General features: G+C 44.1%; 1 protein-coding gene across 2 annotated transcripts in view; it reads left to right on the top strand.

Annotated features, from left to right (window-relative positions):
- Positions 1 to 12877, top strand: part of TPP2 (tripeptidyl peptidase 2) — a 78224-nt gene that overhangs the window by 13931 nt on the left and 51416 nt on the right. For both annotated transcript variants that reach the window (XM_074989715.1, XM_074989725.1), the window contains exons 5-9: positions 7325 to 7449; positions 7909 to 8072; positions 9300 to 9454; positions 11792 to 11868; positions 12448 to 12575. In XM_074989715.1, the coding sequence (XP_074845816.1) occupies positions 7325 to 7449; positions 7909 to 8072; positions 9300 to 9454; positions 11792 to 11868; positions 12448 to 12575 (649 nt within the window). The remainder of the gene's footprint in view (positions 1 to 7324; positions 7450 to 7908; positions 8073 to 9299; positions 9455 to 11791; positions 11869 to 12447; positions 12576 to 12877) is intronic.

A 12877-nucleotide genomic window follows, 5' to 3' on the forward strand; every position in this document is an offset into this window, starting at 1 on the left:
TCGTCTTGCAGCAGTGGCTGGCTAGAGGGACACAGCTGCCTCTCCTACTGCTACAGCAGGCCGGGCCGCACTGAGTGCTTATCTCCTGGCCATGGCAGGTTGAGGGGATAAGCATCTCTCCCCTGGCTGCAGTAGGTCCAGTATGGGCCCTGGTTGTTGGTGGGGAGGGGGGTGCGCTTGCATGTTGGTCAGGACTGGATTTCGCCAGCACATCTGTAGCATTAAATAGAACCTAGATTACCAGTTGTTCACTAGGTTTGGGGGTTGTACCCACACATCTTGTATATCTATAAAATATATGAAGTAGTGATTGCTGATCATTCCTACCTCTTCTTTTCAAGTCTGTTTTTATTCTGGTAGCTGGGGTCCAGCCAAGATGATATATAATTTTGTTTTCAACGATGAAGGTTACTTTAGAAGTATGCGCGCGAGTGAAGCAAAACTGAGTATACAGACACACTTGCGAGTGATACGGAGTTGTGTTGAAGTATAGCATTAGTTCTAACTTTCAGACTTTAGGAAAGAGCCAGAGGATAAAGATAGAGGAGTAAGTTATGAGAAATTGAACTGATTAATAGAGTACCACAAAGAGAGAAAATGTGTCCTTCTTCTTCGAGTGTTCCCGTGGGTGCTCCACAATAGGTGTCGGGCTTGCCCGGCGCCGCAGATCGGAAATCTTCTAGCAGTTTCTCCTGGATCGCGCATGCGCCGGCGCGCGCCGCCCCCCTGCACGCCCCCAGCCGCGTGCGCAATCCGGTCCCCACCAGTTCCTTTTCAGCCGCCATCGGCTGCAGATGGAATCTACTCAGGCTAAGGCCAGAGTCAGATTAAATAGTGGTTTTTTTTCTACGTGTCATTCGTTGTTTTTGGTTTAAAAAAAAAAAAAGAGAAAGCAAAGACAAAGAGAATATCAAAAAAAAAAAGAAAAAGAGAGGAGCGGAGAAGAGAAGAGCGGATATGAAGGCCATTTAGGCCTCCTGCTGCCCCGCAGGCTGGTAACTTTTTGGGGTGGAAGGGCATGGATTAAGTGCTAAGTACCCTATTAACAGTAAATGACTCACCGCCATGGCCTCTTCAGGTTTTAAAAAGCGTGAGTCATGCCGTGAAGCTATGCCGGCCTCCATGGGGCATAGAGAATGCATCTGATGCCTGGGGGAATCACAGGCTACCCAGAAGTGTTCTCACTGTGCTAAGTTCACAGCCAGGGCCAGGAAGGACAGAGCGATGAGGTGTAAAATGCTCTTGTTGATAAGGCTCTTCAGCCGGACTTGCCGGAGAAGCCTCACCCAGAAGGGCCCTCTGAGTTGCATAAGAGGAGGGCAGTTTTCTCTGACCCCCTCGGTGCAGAAACGGAGGAAACTCTCCCTGGCTCGATCCTTGCTGGCGTTTGCAGCGAGCAGGACGAGCAGAGCACACAGCCCCCAGCCGCATACTCAGGCAAGCGGCAGCGCACGTGGCAGAGGCTGAGCCTCCGGTTATACAACAGCCAGCACGCGTGGCGCCTAGAGTGTCAGCGAGGCAAGTGCCGGACCCGGTGGCACCAACAGTGCAGAGGCGCCAGGCACGGAGCCTGCAGGCACTGGAGGAGGATACCCGCGCGGCACCGCAGCTGACGGTGCCGAGCATGGCGCTGACAGCGGGGCCGAGATCCCTGGCACGGAAGCGGGCGGTGCCGGCCCCGCAGGGGAGGGGCAAGGCAAAATCAAAAGCCCAGCACCGCAGTCCATCTCCGGACAGGGCTGCGCTGCTGTTAGCACCGAGCCCTCCCCCTGTGATACACATGCCACACTGAAGGCCTGTGTCTCCACCGGTCCATCTGGAACCTCCTTCTCCATTCCTCCAACCAATGTCACCATGCTTTGGGCCACCTTCACCATTTCTGGGATCGGATCCCCTGGAGTACTATCACAAGCCAGTTTCACCTCTATCTGTGTTGTCGCGGAGGTCTCGCTCTCCCAGACATCAGGGGTACACACCCCATGAGTGGTCTAGGTCTCCATGCCCGGACCCTTGCCCATGCTGTCATGGTCATCCTTATCATTCTGGACACAGACACCACAGGCCTACACCCAGGGGCGGGTCCCCCCCGGCCGCTCAATACCCCCGTGGGCACTCCCAATCGGGGACGGAAACACAGTTGTCTCAAGGGGAGTTAATATTAGAACCCCGAGACTTTCCTTCACAATCCTCCAGCGAGCAAGTGTATCATCGACCTCAGGAGCCCGAGGGTTCGAGGGAGGTTTACCCTAGTGGTTCCTCCCCAGATGAAGCCATGGCCCCCGGGGATGTCTCTGCCCCGGATGACCTTAAACAGTTTCAGGACTGTTTAAAAGGGTGGCTTTCACGCAAGACATTCGAACGGCAGAGGTGCAGGAGAAACATCACAAACTCCTGGAAAATTTGAGACCCCCGGCTTCGTCCAAAATTGCTATTCCGCTGGACGAAGCCATTCTGGAGTCAGCCATTACTATATGGCAGACTCCGGCCTCTGTTCCGCCTACGAACAAGAGAGCAGATAAGAAGTACTTCGTCCCGGCAAAGGGCATGGAGTTCCTTTTCAGTCACCCACAACCAAATTCTTTGGTGGTCGAGTCATCCCAGCAGAGGTCAAAGGCTTCTCAATAGAAATCGAGGGGATCGGACAAAGATGCTACGAAGCTAGAGCTGTTTGGCAGGAAAGTATACTCCTCTTCCACCCTGCTATTGAGAGTGGCAAATTATGCGGCACACCTAGCAAACCATAATTTTGATAATTACTCCAGATGTACTCCCCTCATGGATTCACTTCCAGAAGACAAAAAGCCGGTGTTAAAGGCGATTATTCAAGAGGGCTATGCAGCATCACGGACGGGAGTCCAGATTGCCCTGGACGTGGCGGACACGGCGGCAAATTCAACAGCTACAGCAGTGGTCGTGCGTAGAGAATCCTGGCCCCACGCGTCGGGTGTCCCGAGGGACCTACAGGCGAAGATCGTGGACCTTCCCTTTGATACATAAAAGCTGTTTGCAGACTCAACCGTCTCGGTCCCTCACTCCAGTAAGGACTCGAGCGCTACACTTAGAACCTTGGGCATTTATACTGCCCCATAGAGGAGGGAAAAATTTTATCCTCAGCAAAGACGCTACGCTTACAGCCACAGCGTGCTCAATATCAACGGGGCTACGGCCAAGGGCGCTATCAACAGCAGCAACAGTACAGAACTCCTAGGCGACATTCTCAACAAAGCCGGACGCCCTCAGGTCAGGCCCAAAGGCAACAAGTTTGACGGGTATGTCGGGGGCTGCACTATCAATACCCTCACTCAATGCCTCTCTCATCTCATATTCCTCATCGCCTCAGACTGTTCCCAATGGCAAAAGATCACCACAGACAAATGGGTGCTGGAGATCATAGGCCACGGGTTACGCGATCCCCTTCCAGTCGCTTCCACCGACGAAGCCTCCCACCAGGCCTCACCTCAGGGATGCTGCCACGAGGCGAGGCTCAAGCAGGTGAATCACCTTATGTTCATAGGGGAGGTGGAAAGAGTGCTGGAATAATTCCAGGGGAATGTTTTTATTCACGCTACTCCCTACCAGAGAAGAAAACAGGACACTGGAGGCCCATCTTAGATCTTCGGGGCCTCAACCGTTACTTGCGCAAGCAACGTTTTTGGATGATCACAGTTGCCTTGATACTCACAGCTCTGGACGATGGAGACTGGGTTGCAGCACTTGACTTACAAGATGCTTATTTTCATATAACAATCCACCCAGCACACAGGCACTTCCTCCGCTTCACAGTCGGCCAGGAGTGCTTCCAGCACAGGGTTCTTCCATTCGGCCTCTCCTCGGCTCCCAGAGTCTTTACCAAAACCCTGGCAGTGGTGTCAGCCTACCTGCACAGACAGGGTGTGTTTATTTTTCCCATATCTGGGCGACTGCCTGCTAAAAGGGGCCTCGAAGGCAGAGGTCTCACGCATGATACGCATCACAGCGGACGCGTTTTTCTTCGCTGGGCCTAGTCATCAACCTCACAAAGTCAAAGTCCGAACCCACACAACATATAGAGTTCATAGGGGCATGCATAAAATCTATCACAGCAAGGGTGTACCTACCCGACGCCCGCTTCCGCGCCATCAGTTTGCTGGTGCAAGTCATCACATACAGCCCCACGGTGCCGGTCTTCACGTGCTTACAGCTGCTGGGCCACGTGGCGGCAGCGACGTTTGTGGTACAGAATGCCAGGTTGCACATGTCAAGCCTGCAGCATTGGCTGGCGAGCGTTTACAAACTGGCATCCCACACTGTCCACAGGGTGGTGTCAGCCCCAACAGAGGTGCGCAGATCCCTGACGTGGTGGGAAGACCCCGAGAATCTGCTAGTGGGGATGCCTTTTTCACCAACCACAAATTTCTATTTTTCTTACTACCGATGCCTCCCACATAGGATGGGGAGTGCACATCGGCGACAAGGTAACACAAGGGCTACGGTCCCTGCGGAACAGACACTGCACATAACCATGCTGGAGCTCAGAGCAGTGCTCAATGCCTGCAAACATTTTCGAGATTACCTACATGGCAAAGTAGTCGGGATTCAATACCGACAATACCTCCACTATGTTTTACAGCAATCGACAAGGAGGAGCACGATCCCATGCCCTGTGTGCGGAAGCAGTCCAATTGTAGAATTGGTGCATCGCCAACAAAACGTTGAAAGCCTCATACTTGCCGGGCGCTCACAACGTGAAAGCAGATCAGCTGAGCAGGCGCTTCGCAATCACGCACGAATGGCAGATCCGCTCCGATCTGCTACGGCGCATTTTTCGTACAGGGGGGTTTCCCCAGATCGATCTGTTTGCCACAAGGTCTTGCACAAAGCCAGAAGGGAGAGAGCTCGCATGATACTCATAGCCCCGCTTGGGATCGGCAGCAATGGCTTCCCTTGCTTTTGTGCATGTTGGACCGCCCACCGCTCCCTCTACTGGTGGCACCAGACTTACTCACGCAGGCTCAGGGGTCCTTAGTGTACCCGCACCCTCAGGGTCTGCACCTACAAGCATGGCTAATCCGTGGCTCAGCTCTCTGAAGAGCACGTGTACGGAGGGAGTACAACAAGTCCTGGAATGTAGCCGAAGGACCTTCACCAGGAGGACTTACAAGCAGAAATGGACTCGATTCACAGCCTGGTGTTCCGCCAAGCAGTTAGCTCCCCTTGACGTTCCTATACCTGTAATACTAGAATACTTATTGGACCTCGAGAGGCAGGCTTTCTCTATCCTCGCTAAAGGTCTGCCTCACCGCTATATCAGCCTTTCGGCACATAGAGGAAGGGCCCACGGTATTCGCCCATCCTCTCGTTACCAGGTTCTCAAAGGGGCTGGTAAACCTGTAACCCCCTTGGAAACCGCTTCCACCATCATGGAATTTGGACTTGGTGCTCAGCACGCTATCGGGTCAACCTTTGAACCATTAGCCACAGTTCCCATACGTCTCCTTACGATAAAAAAAACAAAACAAAAACAAAAACCTTCCTCCTTGCAACTACGTCAGCCCGCAGGGTGAGTGAGCTTGCGGCAGTGATGGCAACGCCGCACTGCACAGTATGCTCAAAAGAGGCGGTAACCTTAAGGCTGTACCCAGCCTTTGTTCCAAAAGTCTCTTCGGAGTCCAATCTTAACGAGCCAATAGTTTTACCCTCGTTTTACCTGAAGCCTCACAGCTCCGGTGAGGAGGCATGCCTGCATCTCCTGGATGTGAGGAGGGCGTTGGCCTTCTACATAAACAGAACTAAGTCCTTCCGGAAAACGGACAGGATCCTAGTCTCTCTATCTCCCAGGTCAAAAGGAGGAGATCTCTCTTCACAGAGAATCTCTAAGCACATTGTGTCCTGTATAAAAATGTGTTACGAGCTTCAAAATGCTCCTTTGCTGGCCCTGCCCAGGGCTCACTCCACCAGGGTGGTGGCGGCGTCAACAGCCTTCTTCAAGGGCATCGCGTTAAAAGACATCTGTAGAGCGGCGACCCGGTCATCTTATGACACCTTCGCCGAGCATTATGCCCTGCCTCGGGTATTCGAAGAATATACCCATCTGTCGACAGCAGTCCTCTCGGGGGCAAGCTGCACGTAAACCGATTACCCACCTCCTTACTTGAGTTACTGCTGGGTAGTCACCTATTGTGGAGCACCCAGGGGGACACTCGAAGAAGAAAGAGAAGTTACTCACCGTAGTAACGGTGGTTCTTCAAGATGTGTCCCCGTGCGTGCTCCACCACCCGCCCATCCTCCCCGCTTCAGATCTCTGTCTAGTGTTTTTCAGGAGCGTCCGAGGTGGTTGGTCAAGGAACTGGCGGGGACCGGATCGTGCACGCAGCCGGGGGCGCGCAGGGGGGGGCGGCGCGCGCTGGCGCATGCGCGATCCAGGAGAAACTGCTGGAAGATTTCTGATCTGTGGCACCGGGTGAGCCCGACATCTATTGTGGAACACCCACGGGGACACATCTCGAAGAACCACCGTTACTACGGTGAGTAACTTCTCTTTTCTTTTTGGCCATTTGAAAATGTAAAGTGATTGTAGATGCCCTTATCTAAACAATATTATTGCTTAGTTATTGATATTTGTCCTCATTTTATAGCTCCATCTTAGTCTCAACTGTTTTTCTTACTTAATAATGCTTGGCCTTCATCTACAAACTGCAGGACACAAAAGTTGTGAGAAGTTAAAAATTCACATCCAGTATTAACTTCTACTAATTAATGAGTAGAGCAAGGAACATAAGCCACACAGCAAGTTTTATCCATAATGTAGGTTAATATCAATTCTGTAGTAAGTAAATATCAATTTTGTAGCAAACACAGGTTTACAGGTTATGGTAAGCCCCAAAATACTTTATAATACAGAGAGAATACTAGTTTTTAAATATATAATGTTAGAGTAGATATATCTTAACATTATTTACATTAAAAGGGCAATAAATAAGGACTGTAAATATTTACCTGATTAGAGATTAAATGAAGTAACCTGTAAATTGATGTCTGCATTTTCTATAAACTCTACTTAAACACTTCTGTGTAGAAAACTAAGAACCTCCATGATAGTATCTGAAAATCACGATGGATGAGTAACTTTGTTTCCTACTTTTTTTTTTTTTTTTTTTTTTTTTTTCCTTTTAAAGCTTAGGTATCCTGTACACAAGCATGTTGTAAACTTTTTCTGTGCGCAGCAGGTCACTTGGCATTTTGAATAGAAAGCTGTTTGATGCACATCTTGCCTCTGTATGTATTGTTAAAAGTATGAAAATGATGTATCCTACAAGTGTTTGTGTGTGTGGTTTTATTTTTTTAGATTACTAAACTAATGAAGGAAGAATTTCAGAGTCAAGTAGAACTGTTAAATTCTTTGGAGAAAAAATACAGTGATCCTGGCCCTGTATATGATTGCTTGGTATGGCATGATGGTGAGACTTGGAGGTAAATGTTTATGCTTTTGCTTCTAATTAAAATGCTTCATTTCATGTTTTAAAGCACTGATACAAACTGTGTTCTGTGTTACTGTAAAATATAAGTAGTAGTTACAGGTCACTTCATAAGAACATTTATGTAATGGAAATTTTTACTTAGGATGGTAAAAGAGTTCATGTCACGCTTTTCCTTTCTCCTGTTTCCTTTTAAATTTTATACTGAGTAGTTACACTGATAAATACATAAAACTGTTTATAGTGGCCAGCATACTAAAATTTGTGCCTAAACTTAAACTTTTTAAATCAATGTTAAGGCAGTCAAGTAAAAATTAACCCTCATCGCTCACAAAAACCTGGACAATTTTCAATGCAGTCTACAAACTCTGTGGAAATTATATATGAGAAAGGACAAGTCTGGTTTTTACTACTTAGTGATCTCGGTTATTTTATACTCTTCTGTTATCAACAGAGCCTGTATTGATTCAAGTGAATGTGGCGACTTCACTAAGTGCACTGTGTTGAGAACCTACAAAGAGAGACAAGAGTATGGATCTTTTGGTATATCAGAGATGCTGAACTACTCTGTGAACATTTATGATGAAGGGAATCTGCTTTCTGTTGTGACCAGTGGAGGTAATTTCCTTTTAATCAAATACAGATGAAATCTACGTATCTTAGCAAGAGATGATGCCACTAATTTATGAAATAAAGTAGGTTTCATTTTTCACCATGAATTTGCATCAAAATATGTGCCTTTTTGTTACTCGTTAAATTGACATACTGGATTGCACCATATTGTTGGAGCAATATAAATCAAGGCAATTATTATAAAATCATTAATTAACCCAGGTTGAGGCTTTGTGAAACATAATTTGAAAATGTATGCTGTGGCACTTTTGATTTTTTTAATGAATTCAATGCTGGTTTTTTGTTTTAAAATTTACTGGTGATAAAGTCTTCTTTGCATGTTACCAAATTGTTTCTGATCCAGCAGTTAAACACCATGTTGATGAGTGTAGTATAAATGCATAGATCTTGATCAAAGGTGCCCCACAATAAGTCCCTCAAGGTACAGAAATAGTTAACATAAATGAGCAGATGGTTTCTGGATTGCATTCTATGCACTGCATTCCTAATGTTCTTAGCTTTCTACAAATAAATATGATTGACTTCATTGGACTTTACTTCTGAATCTCATTCGTATAAGGGAGAAGAGAATCAGACTATTAAATTCAGTCACTCTTATTTAAACAATGCAGAATCAATTAAATTTAATTGCTTTCTCTTTCAGCTTGTATAATTAAATAATGGCTACCCATGGAAGGAAGTTTCTAAATGAAAACATCTGTGTGTGTGTGTGTATACTTTAGACAAATTTAGCCATTGCTTTGAATTACCAAGATATAATGAAGGCTGTCTATACAGATTTCTTCTGAAATGACAACAGTACCACTATTGTTACAGCCCTACCACTTGTATCCTATCTCTGTGTAGTTTATATAAATTTCACGTATAGTTAATTTTATGATTACTTGCTTTCTAAAATGTAAAGCAGCTGTGAAAGGTGCAAACAAAACTGAATGACAACTGATAATCAGAAGATTTCAAGAATATATAGCTGTCAAAATTAATTAGTGAGGACACTTCATTAGAATCTAAATTCCACGTTCTGTTAGCTTTCTGCATGAACCCTTACCTTTGTAAAGTATAACTGCTCATTAAATGAGAGAGAATTGGCTTACAGTATATTACATTGGTGTAACTGAGTTTCTTGTTAGGGCATTATATTTAGAACATTTCATAATTATGCTTTTTTTTTTTTTTTTTTTTGTTTTTTTTTTTTTTGTTTAATTTGTTCAGGAGCACATGGGACACATGTAGCTAGTATTGCTGCTGGATACTTTCCAGAAGAGCCTGAACGAAATGGTGTGGCTCCTGGAGCTCAAATTCTTGCAATCAAGATTGGTGATACAAGGTTAAGCACAATGGAAACTGGCACTGGCCTCATAAGAGCTGTAAGTGGTTAGCTGAATTAATAGCTAATTAAATTAAAGTGCTTGACATCAGAACATTAAGTATATCTTAATAGCTAGGAGAGAAAGTGATGTATAAATTGACTGTTTTGTGGCAAATTGCATTTCTAAATTTTTCATCAATATGGCCTCCAAAAAACTTAACTCTTAAATGAAATGATTTCTAGTTGTTCAGTAGTAACAGAGAGAAAGCTGTGCTAGTCTATATACTATCAAAACAAAAAAGCGGTCCAATAGCACTTTAAAGACTAACAAAATAATTTTCATGGGACAAACCCACTTCTTCAGATCATAGCTATACCAGAACAGACATTTAAGGCACAGAGAACCAAAAATAGTAATCAAAGGTGACAAATCAGAAAAATATTATCAAGGTGGGCAAATCAGAGAGGGGCAGAAAAGTGGGGGAGTCAAGAATTAGATTAAGCCAAGTCAAGAATTAGATTAAACCAAGTATGTTCAATGAGTAACTTTTTTTCAAGTCCAAAAATAGAGACAATATTTGAATAAATCATACTTTTAAAAAAAGTAATTTACATTTACACATAAAGGTAATTTGTCAAGAAATGGCATTACTGAGTTCCATCAGTTGTTACTTCTTAGACTTGACGGGGAAAGAAGGACAAGTTTAGCTAGAATGAAAATAAAATTGGAATGGACGTTTTTTACTAGTTAGAAAATATGACATTTCAGCCATTGGGGTATAAGATTATATACATCTAATGGGGGGAGGGTGGAATCTTCATGGCATAGTGACTCATGAAATCCATGAAAACAGTCCAGTGGTCTTGTTAGCCTAGTATTCCATATCCCCTTTCTCAAATACCTCAGAGACAGGTCCAATGCACTGAGTATTTTTGGTAACGTGGCTTTGACTTGGGCATACTGTATAGGCTATTACTTTTGAGCAGGATACCAGACTGTTGTTGGTATTCTTCAGTGCCAGAGTCTCCGGAGGATACTTTACAAGCCTCTTATAAGAGACTTCTTTTTGTCGTCCCTCCTCCTCCTCCTCCCCCCCCCCCCCCCCCACACACATTTTGTGCTGTGTAAAGTAAGAATGTTAACTCTTAACTGGTAAGCGTAATTTTCAACAGATGAGACGTACTGGTCACAGTTAACCAGTGGGGGCTGCAGCAGCACCCCCGGCCTGGGGCAGTCAAGGGATTGTCCCAGCACTGCAGGGCTTCCGCAGCTGGGCAGCGCTCCAGTCTAGCCAGAGCAGCCCTTGTCTGCAGTAGCCCGGGGTGCACTGCAGGTGGGGGGGCAGGTGAAGTGGGTAGAGGGAGGAGCGGCCTCCCTGCCCCTTCAACTTTAATTGGTTAACCGGTTAAATGGTACGGTAGCCTAATGTTTAATCAGTTAACAAATTAAATGGCATTTTACATCCGTGGCATGAGGTGTAAGAAGATTTGGAGAAGATTCGAACACCATGATGTTCAGTGTGCTAGCCCCTAGCCACCTGTGGCTATTTAGCTGGTTACGAGTGGCGAGTTGGCCTGAATAATAAATATACTTCAGAATAATGTGGCTAGTTAGCTATAGCTTCTGCACTGATTTGCCACCACAGTTCTAACATATGGGACAAAGATTACATGTGTGTTGTTTTAACATTCTTTGCACGAATTGGGTGAGCATATAGACTTACCTTTGCACTAGAGAACAAAAGAAACCAGGTGCATCCAGCAATTTCATCAAGAATTAGGGTACTTACTTTCACAACTACTCTTCAGAGAAAATTAAACATTATTCAGTGTCAGCAGCAAAAGCACAGGACCTGGATTTTATCCCTCACGGAATTTGAATTAGCTATCTATAGAAGAGAGAGGAAAAGGTGTATGTAAACTATTTCCATTCATAAAGGAATTTAAAAAAAAAAAAAAAACAAACCAAAATCACAGGAGTGGTCTGTAGAACTACCTCCATGTGGCCAGGATGAAGATACATGGAATGCAGGATTACTCCACTGGGTTTTAAGTTACAAACATACAGTGGCCAAGAACTAATGTGCCATAGTTTCTTGTACACCCATGTTCTCTTAACTATAACTTTTGAGAACAAATTGATAGCTCAACTTTGCGAAGGTTGGAGTTTGTCCAACATTTATTGGCTAACAGAGAAAACATTTTCAATTAAGAGACAAGCTAGATGTGAAACAATCTGCCTTTTAACAAAATCATGAAGATTCATCAGAATCTTCATAAACATTCATTCATCAGTGTTCTGAACAGACCTATAATAGTTTCATTTATATAGAAGATGTTATTTGTAATCTCTAAGATTTCTAGTGGTGAATGTTTTTAACTTAATCTTTAACAGATGATAGAAGCAATAAAATACAAGTGTGATCTTGTCAACTACAGCTATGGAGAAGCAACCCACTGGCCAAATTCTGGGTGAGTGCACTAGGTTTACCATAAGCAGGTTTAATATTGACAATCACTGGCATTTAAAAACATTGCATTTTTGTAGTGGTACTGTCAAGAGGTGTAAGTCTAGATATTAACAATTCATTGATATTAAACTGTTACAGCACATTTCAAATTGCTGATCTTAGTCTATGGATTAGGTAAACCTATTGAAATTGTCAGTGTTTTGTGGTGTATTGCAATAAGTTTTCTGTGTTTAAAAATATATATATATACAGCAATAATCACTTTACAATGTGGGGATTACTACAGAATCTTTCCTTGCTAATAGAATTTAGTTTTGCTAATTAATTAATTTTTTCCTTTTAAAATTGCTGAGAGAAAATCCTCCAAATTCTAGTTGGTGACCCTTTCAGGTTTGGCAAGTAGTCTGAATCTTACTCAGCAATGGTCAAAAACAAAGGTGGGATATGAAATCATGGCCCCATCAGTCAGCAGGAGCTTTGCAGTTAAAATCAACTTTGCTTGAATTGCATCTTGGGATACCAAAAACGAGGAAGATGTTACTTTGTTGCTTAAATAATATGTTTTCTGTACTTATTTTAGGAGAATTTGTGAAGTAATTAATGAAGCTGTATGGAAACACAATATAATCTATGTTTCAAGTGCAGGGAATAATGGTCCTTGCCTTTCTACAGTGGGATGTCCAGGTGGAACTACATCTAGTGTTATAGGTAAGTAGCTCTTTTTTTTTTTTTTTTAAAAAAAAAAAAGAAAGAAAGAAAAATCCATACAGTTAAGAAAATATCCAAATGACTGATCTTTTAAGATACTTTACCTACTTGATTTAAGTGATAAGAGCTTGTAAATATCTTGTATTTATCAAAGCAAATGTATTAAGATTTGCAGGATTGAAAAATCTTTTGAATGTCCCTGAGGACAGCTGTCTTAAATGGAGCCATATTATTGGTGTATTTCTTTATGTACATGTGTGATAAGTGAGTTAGTTTTTTTTAATAATGTTCAGAAGCTATCT

This window comes from Carettochelys insculpta, chromosome 1, assembly GCF_033958435.1.
Source record: "Carettochelys insculpta isolate YL-2023 chromosome 1, ASM3395843v1, whole genome shotgun sequence".
Classification (NCBI taxonomy): domain Eukaryota; kingdom Metazoa; phylum Chordata; order Testudines; family Carettochelyidae; genus Carettochelys; species Carettochelys insculpta.